The following is a 12,919-nucleotide window of genomic DNA, read 5'->3' as shown; positions in this document are numbered from 1 at the left end:
GAGGGCGACACTTCAGATATGTGTTGTTTTTGCGTTGGAGGGAAAAGGTAGATAAGCCTCTCATGTTTAAGAATGCTACTACGGCCTGGGAGAGAGTGAAGGTAGAGTTGGGGAGGAAGGAGCTTACTGCGAATGATGGTGTGGGAGCATTGTTAAGGAATGTCCCCCGTCAAAGCCAAAGCCGTCACAGTAGGAGGGCAACAGAAGGGAGAAAATGAAACAGGGAATGGTGATTCTTTTTTGTCATCTTTTTTGAAGATTTTGAATGCCATATACAGGCTCAATGTCGGCAGGTATGAATTTCAAACGAGCTAGCAGGACGTTGTGGTTGCTGGGATGCTAAATATGAAGTTTTTTGCAGGCTTTTGGAATAAACTAACTACAACAAGATTGCAGGTTGAAGGAACGTCAAAGCCCAGATAAAAACGCCCCAATCTCGAGATGCAATTTAGAATTTTTAATATGATTCTTTCAGTGGACATATTTGCATGTATCAGTGTTGTGATTTAGGTTATATGTTTTTAGAACACATATTTAGGTATATGTTTTATGATCTTCATAGTTTGGAAGGATAGACGAGGAGTAGTTTGATTATGGATAGTTGTTGTGGTAGAAGTTGCAGAAGATAGTAAGTTTTATACATTGTAATGAACTATGGGAGATGATGTATCTTTTAACTGATAGACATAAAATTACCTATTACCGACCAAAAAAAGCTAGGAAGATTGCAATTTTATTGGAAGTGAATTATAAAAAGGGATCAACTTTGAATAAGGATTTATAATTTATTTTTGTTGATTGCTTTCATCATTTGCAGAGTTTGGATACTGAATAATTAAACTGTGAGAATTTTTGGGATAGCGCCTCATTAAGTCGTGAGACATATCTTGGCATTTGGATTCTCTTTCTTGATTTTTTCACTCATAATCACTTTGCATGGAAATATGGGGGGCGCTCACATATTTTGTGATCAAGAATTCTTTTGTTGTGTTCATATTGGGGCGGGTTCTTGAGGATACGACGGGCCTTTGTTCAAGGTCAACTCTACACACTAAATCCTTGTCTGGCACAAGTATTGTCTCTTCACAAGAGTCTCCTCTTCCTATGAGTGAGATTCTTCAGGTTTGGCATAAATCATCATAGGGGTGAGTTCCTTAAATTTGAGTGAACTACCATAGTTTTGGCACTGATACTAGGCATGTTCGTATTCCAATTTTGTAGGCTTCCTTAATATGTGTTGAGGTTAATTGTTGTAATTTCTTAAGTTATCATGAGTATACTTCTTCCTAATATTGATTCTATGGTATTCAATAATACTCCTTTCTCCACTGTGATCAATGGTATTGATACGACACCCTTATTAAGAGTCAAAGTTTTTACTTGTGAGGTGGGCCTCCTTTGTGGTGGGAACTCCTAATATTATAAACAAAGATTATCTTTATAGCTTGCGCCCTTAAAAGGTTATCGACTCCTACGTTTGGACTTTGTAAAACGTTTACAGCATATTGTTCGTAAATTCATATCATATATTATTGCCTTGGCGTGAACCTTTGCGGTTAGCATCTGTTATTGGAAATATGCATATTTTAAGTGCTGAGCTCAGGTCTTTGGGTATCAACATCTAAGAACCTCAAATTACAGGTCTTGGCAACAAGGCACCCAAGTCTCTCTACATGGATTCTTTCTGCTGTAATCTTTTAGATGGGAAGTTTCCTTGGAAGCAATACATATATTTGTATTCACATATGCAATTTAACGAAAGGAGAATCATCATTTTTTATGCTAGTGATTTGGCAATCCTAAATCTCTGGTGTATCATCTTTTGCTGACATCAAGAAAATTCTGGGCATATCTCTGCTCCAGAAAACTTAAGACATTCATTCAAATATTCTGTAATGTTTCTCGAATCATAGCTTCTGCAGTTTAAATATCTCTGTCCATTTATTTTAGCCTTGAAAATTAATGCTATGTTGCATAACAAATACATAAATCTTTCAAATCTACAGAACTGAAATATCTAAAACAGCAGTTCTAACATATGATAATTGCAAAATTTGGGGTATTCTTAAAAGGGGTCTTTACGAATACCCTACAGTTGTTGTAGATATCAAATTCAGCAATAAATGTTCCCTAACACTTTTGAAGATGACCTTTGCACCTACCACATTAATGACATCCTTACATACTGTAATACTGTATACATATCTTTTCCTGCTCAACGTCTTGAAAAATTCATTAAGGTACACATTAAATTCAGTTAAATTTGCATTGGTAAGAATTAGGCCATTCTATAAAAGTGAGGTTCTAGAGAGTTGGATGCTTTCCAGCAATTACGGATATTTAAAAACTACACAGTAACTTGCTAAATTTTTACATCCTGTTCTAGTTTAACTCGTCAACAATTTGGCAACTCTGCTAACACCCAAACCTTGTTGAGGATTCAAAGGTTAGCAAACTTTAGAACTCGCTAATGACAAATTCATTCTGCCTTATTTCCATTGTTTTCTCTATAAAGTTGTTGAAAACAAGCAAACTATAACATCCCCTTTTTAACAAGTGACAACTAATCAATGTTACTATATCACCAAGTCCTCTTAGACTAACAGGATAGATAGAGGATCCATAAATTGGAGGTATCTGTGATGCTATGAGTTGGCGCCTTTCTTCAACAGACAGGAGCTATGAGTTGGGCGCCTTTCTAGGAGAAGAAAGAAAAGTGACTTCATAATAGCTAAATTTATAAAAAAAAGTCACCTTACTTGGAGGCTACTTCAATTAAGTGGGAAAATTTTTATTTTTTTTTAAATCACATATATTAGTGGGAAACCCTAAGAAAACGCTAAGTAGGGCACAAAAGAGAGGAGAAGGTTAAAAGTAACATGGCATCATTTCAAGAATATGTTCTGATTATTATTTACATTTGCCTCTTGAAAAGAGCTTGCCTATGCCTAAGGTTTTAGAGCAGCTTGTGGAGACTGAAACCTTCACAGGTCATCACATATGCAGTAGAGAAAGATCTGCCAAGGGTGTGTAAGGAAATCCTACTTCAGGGATTTCATTTGAGCAACAAAGAAATCAATTGTGGAATTTCTTACATTTTATTTCTGAGTGAGCAGCTTATTGTCTAGCAACTCTAGCCACACCCTTATTAGCTTCATTTATTTCTGTTCATTGCTGGACCACAATAGTCTCTTCATTTTCAACCGATTAGAGTTTTGGTTTCATCAGTTTAAATGGTTAAAACTAAAAGCATACTAACAGGAAGAAATCAGATTCGAATCAGATCCAGCTTCCTTGACGCCAGTTGATTATAGGCCAAGTTGCCTAGGTTTTGTTGTCCTCGGTTACACTTCTTGAGTGGCCAAACGGACTACCCTATTAAAAGGGTTTTAAGTTGGCCAATAATAAGTTTTCTGAGTAACCTATGTGGCTGCCACCTTCCATTTCAAACCTGCAATCAACTGTTTTTAGAGCGATCTTCATCATGGTGCAAAGAGCTTTTTCTGGGTGTGCCTAAATCGAATATGTAAAGCATTTTGTTAAAATGGGTTACTTGTTTTCTCGTCTAAGTTCAAAGTTATAGTTCTGTAGTAAAATCTGGAATTTATTGCTGTATGAAGCTAATTATAATTTCACTCTGTAATGACATTTCTTGTTGATAATACTTTTTTCAGGGTATTTGATATATTGAGTTTTAAAGTTGACTTAAGTATACTAGTTGCAAGTTCTTTTAAAAATCAGAAATCAAACAAATAATAATGTAGTTTGTAGTTTACACTTTACAGTGTTCCAGCTTTGGTGTGGAACATTACAAGAGCCACAAAATCCTGCCAGCCTGTGGGATGTTAAGTATGATTAGAGAAATGGAACAAAGGGATAAGAAAATTGCAGCCTCTAAAATTGATCGATGGTAAAACAAATATCAAAAGTTGAAGAAACGTTTAACATTTCAGGAATGTTTAAGTCTGACAAGGAATACTATACCTATGCATGAGGAGGTTATCATAGCTTTTCATGAATATGAAAGTGAGCCATAGGAGGTCAAGGCTACCAAAACTTTCAATTAGTACTACAGAAGAATAATGAAATAAAAATCAAAAGTTACTCTTCAACTAGTGTTAGTGAAAGAAGAAGAAAGGAGAGCAGATGCTACAGTGAATTGTTTTACTAGTTCAGTGAATGAGGAAAAGTTGAGCAAACAACTTTATACTGTAGGAGATAAACTTGATCACTTGTCTTCATCAAAAACTGTTTTTCTCAGCTCGTTGGAGGAAGTGGCCAATCATTTGCATACAGAGGATAGGACAAGTTCCCTATTGATTCAAATGGCAATTATTCCAACCATGACTTCCTTGGGTGACCATAGATAGCTAAGTCGCAAAGATAAGGAAGTAAGCCTTCCTGTTACTTACTGTCAAAGTAAAATATAAGGATTACAGTTCCTGAAGTTCCTTATAAGGATGGTAAAATGAGGGAGATCCTGCAATTGATCGTTGAATGTCTTTATCGATTAGGTCACATCAGAATTCCTCTTTCTGGTAAGAGGACTAAGGTTTTAGAATTGATGGCCAAGGTGAGATCATGTGTTATCATGATTGATTGTGATTGTGATGATCTTATTCTACAGATGTTCCCTCATTTCCTCATGATATCAATGAGGATTGTAACAAGACTATTTATGATTACATGAGAATCATTAGGGCTTCAATTATTAATGAAAGTGACGTTATTTCACAGCCATCATATCTTTGTTAATGGCTGTTCTGAAATAAAAGAAGTTTACTTCTACAACTGCTTAAAACTTTATATACAGTGTTTTCAAACAATGTGAAGGGCAGCTGAAACATTACTTGTTTGATGAAGAGTTAGTGGAAGAAGAGGAATTCAAAACAGAAAATCAGCCATTTATTGCAGTCACATCCAAGGAGCAATCTTCACTTGGAAATGCAATTTTGAGTCATTGGAAAGATGTTATTTCAGGTAAGGAGTGCACAGGTTTCTTGGTAGGAAGCCTTGGGGGTACCTACTATCATCAATATAAGTTTTGCAAAGGATGTTTGTGATATAAGTATTTGATGAGAAGTAAGTCTCTTGAAATTGAATTGTAACTGAATAGTCAAATAATCTTAAGTAATTACATTAGGTGGGGCCCATAGGCCATTAGATTTTGGCCTTATGCATAGAGATTGAAAAAAATTGAGCTTTTTTTTAAACACATTTTTGGTCAACCTGTCACAGAAGACTCCAAGGCATTGCTGAGGTGTTTGGGATATTCCTGGAGTCCCCCAGACATCCCAGAGTCTCCAATGTCTTGATGGCATCTCCAAGGTAATGAAGGTGGTAGTGGTGCAGTAAGCAGATGAATCCTCAAGTGCCCAAGTCTCAAAAAACATACCCATCCTGAAAACATTGGGTTTTAAATTTTTTGGGTGGGGGCACATCCTCGTGGGACACTGCTTACAGAAATCTTTCTAGTTGGCTTCTTCTCATGTTTAGGGGATGAAACACGTCAAGGAGAGATGGCACGTTATGTACCCAGTAATATGATATTGTAATGTATATAAGTTGATAGAGATTTCAACACGTGGCATACATCCCTCAACATAGTCAAATTGAGTCATGTGAGTAGCTTATCTAATAAATTATAGTAGGTTATAAGTAGGTCAACATAAATTACAACTACATTATTTTATTAGGAGTAGCTCTATAGAAAGGAAGTTAATATCATTGCAAGGATATTGGATGAGTATGTTATACATTTGGGAGCTCTTGGAGATATACCATGTAGTGGCTTCCTCAAAGATTATTGCAAGGATGTTGCCTACCTCAAGGGTCAATTCTATTTCTACGCATTTTGGATATTATAACATAGCTTTCACACATATCGTTTATTTACAAAGTTACCGGGAGACAGGGACACTTGGAGGTCTCCGGTACTGGTACTGATACAGGTACTGGTACCAGTACAGCTATTTTTAAAACAGGAGACGGGGTACTTTTGGAGACGTCAATTTTTTTTTCAGTATAATTTTAGAATTCCTAAGAAATACCATAGATTCATAACATGGCGCTTTGAAAACAAGAATAATGAACAATGAAAAGTTATAAATATCAACATTCAACAGAAGTTTGCACATTTCAAAATACACATTTCATATCTCATAGTCATGTCTGATTTCTGAATATCACATATGATCATCATCATATCAGATTAATAATGACAGATTAGCATTAGATTCATTAAATATTGAACTTTGAAATTCAAAAATATATAGTTTTAGAATTCCTAAGAAATACCATAGATTCATAACATGGCGCTTTGAAAACAAGAATAATGAACAATGAAAAGTTATAAATATCAACATTCAACAGAAGTCTGCACATTTCAAAAAACACATTTCATATCTCATAGTCATGTCTGATTTCTGAATATCACATATGATCATCATCATATCAGATTAATAATGACAGATTAGCATTAGATTCATTAAATATTGAACTTTGAAATTCAAAAATATATAGTTTGATGCTGAATCGCTGATATGCAGACAAAAAACTGAACTGTAAATAAAAATCAGAATCTATCCAGTATCTAGTATCCAGTATGATGATAATACTATTTTTTAAATTTATTTTTAAGGCAGAGACACATGGGAGACTCCATTTTTTTGGATTGGAGACACAGACTTTTGGAGACTCTGTCATGAAGTCTCCCACCCTTTTCAAAGTCTCTGAAAACTTCAAGAGTCTCAGAGTAACACTTTTATTATGTGTGACCTCTCTTCTATAATATCATATTGCCATTACTATATGTGTGGATATCATTAAGACCCATGTATATCACCCATTTGAGGTGATGCACCTGCTTCACATCTGAAATTTCCACCAGGCGCAAATCCTTCATCCTCAAGTCTTCTTTCTCCATCATTAATGTTCTTTACTGCTCTCCTTATATTTGCTGCTTGGCCTTTCTCTACTATCATCCACTCTTAACTCTGCTCCCTGTTTGTTCTCCTCTTGCCATTCTAAATCTTTCACTACATTACGTTTTCAAAAAAGGATAATTCTTGGTGCCCTATAAAAATAGCCTTCTGCATACATTACAAAGATAAAGTTTGCATTGCTCCTACACATATCTTGGAGGGATGGGGAATCATTTAAAGTTTAAACAACCGTTGCTCATTAGTTCAATAAACTTACTGCCCTTCCAACCATGTTTCACCAACAAATGGTTCATTGTCAATGACCAAGCGTTTCTATCTGAGCATAATGACAAATGGACTCAATGAAACAAAGTCAAACGTTAAATATTTACCCAAAATACTAGAAAACAGCCCTTTGTCATTAGTTCAATAAGCTTCAAGTCCTTCCTAACCACTTCTTAGCAAGAAGCATTTCATTGTGAAATAAGACTACGAGATCCTAACAAAGCATCTAGACACGTACACTGAATAAAACAAAGTCAAAGTGTAAACAATCACACAAAATATAGAAAATGCCCCTTATTTTCTATAATAAATTAACATGCATAAATTATTTTTAAGAGAAACTTATTGAGAACTACGAGAAATAACTTTGCAGCAATTAGGAAGTTTGATTCTACGGTCTAACTTCAATATTTCCCATTACAAAGACATGAGAAATTTTAAAAGTTACAAAACAGATTCTGAGCCACTTGCTCTTTCAAAATGCAACTGCCATTTCTGTAATAAAGTGATGAACTTAAGATTATTCAGGTATAAGTCCATTTAAATTGAACTCAAAGTGCAGTTTTATGACTATTATTTTGATCCACAAAAGTGCAGTTTTATTATGGAACACTTGAGATTATTCAGGTGAAAGTATATTTAAATAGAACTAAAAGTGCAGTTTCATTACTATTATTTTGATCGATGAAAGTGCAGCTTTATTACTGAACAGAAGATTGATAGTTTATATAATAGATGGAAAACAATAACTAATCTTGGACCCTAATAATGTTAATTTCTTATAGAGAATGAGATTTACCTCTACAGTTGCCAGGAAACTCAAGGCAGTCAATGCAGGAAGAACATAAAGACTATCTGGAGTACTCAAGTCATAGAACCAAAGTGCACCACCTTCTTTAAATGAGGGAACGTGTTCTGCCATATTAGTAATCTAAAAAAAAACACAAAATTCATGTGTCAAACACACTATAGTCCTTACTCTCATATCTTATCATCAAAAGTAGTTCCTAGAATCATCATTCGAAATCTTTGATAACCTAGTGGTTGTGAAAAGGTAATATTGTATTGACACAAGACACAACAACACAACAAAGCCGGCTGATTTAGATGGAAGAGACATCCTCATTTCACAAATTTTCTAATCTTTAGTTCAGCCAATATTCTATTATTTTCATTTTTTAAACATCTAACTGGTTTCAGTATTAACATAAAAGAAATCCCTCATTAATATCAACGACTACCAAACAATGCAAACCTTTACCGAATACTTACAGCTAGATAAAAACTTATGAAAATAGGACCTTGAATGAGCAATCCTTTCAACAGTGTTAACGGAGAAACATTATATCTGCAGAAAACATAAAAGCAACAAATTTCAAGTTACAAAATCCATGGTTGAATGGGATACAATCCCCTGTGCCTAAAAAGAGACAAATGCACAAAATAAAAACTTCTTTAAACATAAATATATTATTTCATCCTCCTAAGTCCAAACAGTCGAATGTGAACTGCCAGTATGTTGTTCTTTATGTGAGGCCCTTTTCACACTTGAAACAGTTATAAACGCCAACTCTTCAAGTTTTTCCTTTCCTTTCAAACTGTTTCTAGATGGAATATTTTTTGCATCAATTTGCTAAATCCATGTTACAAAAAACAATAATTACTATTAATCACCGTAACAAATTTTTCATGGGAATAACTTGGCAAACCAAAAGATAAAGATTTTCAAAAAGATGGGATATAATTTGGAAAATCAAAACTCTGAAAATAAGAGGTAAAATAACTAATGTCTTTTCTATTGAAAAGCAATAAAGTAGCTAAAAGATGGAAAGAGTGAAAGGAAGTGAGTTCTAACATGTATCTCAAATATAGTTTTTTTTCACATTTATTTTAAAACTAGTGATTGCTAGTGCATTCTATATTTAAGAGGAATTTTTTTATAGAATAAGAGTTGCTGAGCTTTTTAGTTTTTTTGAACTAATTTTAGATTATATTTATCTTGCTTCGTATAAAGCAAATGTTTATGCATTACTTCATTTGTTCTGTAATCTTTTCTTTTAAGGAATATAGAAAATCTTCTCTCTTGTTCGATGTTTCATCTTGCAGGCACTTGTGTTGCAAACTTCAACATGGTATCATAAAACGGATTCAGCAAACCCCTTCTCAATCTTTGAAGATTTCTTTTCTCAAGAGCATTACAGGATCACCAGATCTAGCCTTTTCAGATTTTTTTTGATCTGGAAACGGGTATTTATTTGAACATCTACAAATCAGTTCACCTTGAAGAAAAATAACTTATGGGTTTTGTTTGTTAACACAAAAATACATCTAGGCATTTGTCAGTGTACCAAGATTTCTCAAATTTTGTGAGATGACCATCCTTGAGATTGCAGTTTGCAAATCTATCTGACAAATTCCTAATATGGTTTCTAACGAATATATTATGACATAATGATCTTAATATTAATGAAGCTATGATGAATAGATCCTAATATTAATGATGCTATGATATATTAATCTGAGTTTTATTGATCTTCAACAAGATAGTCCAAAGGAAAGTTATTGCACAAAATGAAGATAAGTTCTATCTTCTGATTTTTTCTTAAGATTTGAAGTTGAAAATTTGAATATTGTAATGAAATGTTCTCAAATTTGATGAAATTATATTGTGATTCTCATCTTAAGTAAAAATTGTTTTTTTAGGACATTAATCAGGAATATCCAAATGAGGGTCATTACAGTTAATGGGAAGAAAATATCAAATGGCTATTAGTAAGAAGTCATTGATAAGGGCAACAATGCATAACTGCAATATGAGGATGGAAATAACTAAAACTGTGAGGTCTATTTTAAAAATTGTTGATATAGATTGACCAACTCGACCAGCCAATACATACATGTCGTAGTACTTAGAGCCAAAGTTTTCGTACTACTTAAAGGTAATGGCAGGCCTTAACACACATAGAGAGAGAGAGAGCTGAAAAACGCCTTAAAGACACAAGTCTAGATGAGATGCATGCCTGAAAGGATACAAAGGGGAGGATCTTTTCTGCACCTCAATAATTTAAAGAGATATTCAACAACCAAGTAAAAAAATAAAGGATCCTTTAACCAAACAAAAATGCAATTTTAGCTTAATAATTAACAGTTAATATTTTACAATAAATTTGCTAGTAGATTTGCATTTTGTGCAATCTCTGTGGCACTTTTGGATGTGAGTGCAGTTGAGCTTGTATGAGAGCATCCACTCCAAATGAAAGGAACCACAATGAGAACCTAATTATCCCATGCAACTTTTGTTAGGAATTGAGGATATTGTTGACACTTGGGAGTGTTGCAAATATGTTGCATTAATGACAGGTTTTGTCATTGATGTCAACATATATTCTTTGGTTCATGACAAATTCAGATTCTGTATATCACAGGCTACTTATCAGTTCAGCATAGACAGTGGTTGACAAATTTGGAAGTGCGAGCTTAGATTTGCATAGAAGAATGAGAATAGACATCATATCTATATTCGTTGTACTTTATGTGATATTCTGGATGAATTATTGTTGGTTTTGTGAAGACTAGTAGCAGACCAGTTTGCAAGAAAATGTGACAGAGGCAGTTACAGAGTTTTTGCTATATCTTAATGGCGAGTAGGAATTAATGCTGGCGAGCATGGAATATGGCAGAATACTTGTTCATGCGCGTATATTCGAATTTGTGAGTCATTTGGCTTATTCTAGAAAGGTCGCTGGTGTGTAGCAAGCAATGCATTTTACTGGCAGCCAGCTGTGTTGTTGTAGCATGTGAATTATCATTGGCAAATGTTATATTCCTATTGTAACGTGTGGGACACTTTATGTAATGGTTGTATAAATGCTTATGAAGGCAAGTATGCCTTAGCATGGTCCTATGTAATTAATTGTACATTGGGTAAGCTCTAATAGGTCAACCTAATTAAATATTTATAATGGGTATAAAGGAAAGATATTTTCTTTTTTGGGGATGTAAGCATGGTATTAAAAGTAATGGAATGTTGTGAGCCTTGATGTTGGACTATCAAAGCATAGCAGAGACGCTGTTTAGATGTTAGTGGACTTCAAAGGAATTGTTTTGGGAAGTAAGTTGCAAATCACTCAATTCATGCTTATTGGATATGTAATCTTAAAGATCTATCTTTCACTTTTGTCAGAACATTTGGACAGTAATGTTGCCTAAAAACTGCAATATCTGGATCTATTATATTTTGCACCATGAGAAAGGATTAAAGCTACAGGATGAATCGGACAGAGATTTCATCCAGCCTAATCAGCTAACTCCAGGGGTTTTGTCCAAGAGAACAGCATCCATTTAATGCATCCACTAAATGAAATGATAAATGATTTTCCAAGGCTCCCAACCAACATATATATACCAAGCACTAGTTGGTTAAAACATAACCACCAAATGGCCGACTTATTACGAAACTTCTCTAATTGTGGTAAGCCAACTACCTCCAAGGTCAGCCAATAAAGTATTCAATAATTTCATTTGTTAATAATTTATTAATTTTTATTTTTATTTTTTTTAAATGACCTGGCCAACCCAGGTCTACCAAGGGTCATTACAGTCCACCTGTACCAAATATTGCTTGTCGTCAAGCAACTTCAAGCTTGAATCCACACCTCCCCATGTCTCCTTGTCTATGTCTTCATCAGAAATGACCTCAGTATAATGTATTGTTTCTTTCCCAAACATTTATGACTTGGTTGCCATTATTCTTTGTATGTGAAAAACAATCTTTCTAACGTTATCAGATTTCTACAATCCATTTGACATGTCAATTTGCTTCTCGAGTCAATTGTGTTGTTTTAGCATCAACATTTCGGATCACATTCCGTGATCCATCATTAGTATGAGGGAGTGTAGGATTTGCTAAAAAAACATACACAATCGAATCCAGAAACAAATTTACAATAATTTTGTTCATTGCATTTCAGTTTTAGACATCTCCGCCATATTTCTCTTAGGTGGTCATATCCTTCTAAGAGGCTTCTTTGATGGCATTGGAATTGTTGGCTTGCAATATATATCTTTAGTCATTGAATCTTCAGAACTCAAGGCCTTATGGATAACTTCTTGTAAGGTGTTAGAATTAATGCTTTCCCTTTGAGGAGTTTGGCCAAGCCTTCTACAAGTAAGTCTATTGGACTTTTTCTCTAACACATCAGAAAGATCATGATTGCTAGCATCTGAAATTTAGCTACATAATCTTCCATCTTTCCCTCTTGCTTGAGCTGTGCTAACTCTCTAAAATAAGTTTTTGGATCCTTCCCATCAATCTTTGGCTATTGTCTTTCAAGGTAGTCATTGAATCAAGCCCTTGGATACCAAGCAATGGCACTTATCATTTGGGAGCCACACCCTCAAGATGCAAGGTGGCAAATTTCAAAGCCTCTTCCTTGAGCATTGAATTCAATTAGTAATATGCATATGGTTTTTGCCACCAAGCTCTTGCTGGTGAGCTTCCAGATCCACCAAGAATTGGGAAGGTAATTGTGGTGACCGATCATCACCATTGCCCATTTCATGGGCCCCCCTATTTGTTCCCCTACTTATGCCTCGAGTAGAATGTGGGCAATTAGATAAAGAGCACAGTGGAGTTAGTGGGTCTGATGATTGAAACCAGCACGTCAATGTGGTTGGGAGAGAGAGAGGATGTCGTAGAGCTGAAACAAGCA

The 12,919-nt window shown here is 34.7% G+C and overlaps 1 protein-coding gene across 1 annotated transcript in view; it reads right to left on the bottom strand.

The window, feature by feature from the left end:
• LOC149541592 (mitochondrial inner membrane protein OXA1-like) overlaps positions 1–12,919 on the bottom strand; it is a 123,808-nt gene that overhangs the window by 59,100 nt on the left and 51,789 nt on the right. Inside the window, exons 5-6 of the mRNA XM_089796786.1 lie at positions 8,481–8,556; positions 8,008–8,139 (exon numbers count right to left, since the gene is read on the bottom strand). Coding sequence (XP_089652912.1) covers positions 8,008–8,139; positions 8,481–8,556 — 208 coding nt within the window. The remainder of the gene's footprint in view (positions 1–8,007; positions 8,140–8,480; positions 8,557–12,919) is intronic.

This window comes from Cupressus sempervirens, chromosome 8 (assembly GCF_028749045.1).
Source record: "Cupressus sempervirens isolate cs-2001-9-10 chromosome 8, ASM2874904v1, whole genome shotgun sequence".
In the NCBI taxonomy this organism is placed as follows: Eukaryota; Viridiplantae; Streptophyta; class Pinopsida; order Cupressales; family Cupressaceae; genus Cupressus; species Cupressus sempervirens.
Note: the sequence above shows the minus strand (reverse complement) of the source record. Positions and strands in the feature narration are given on the sequence as shown.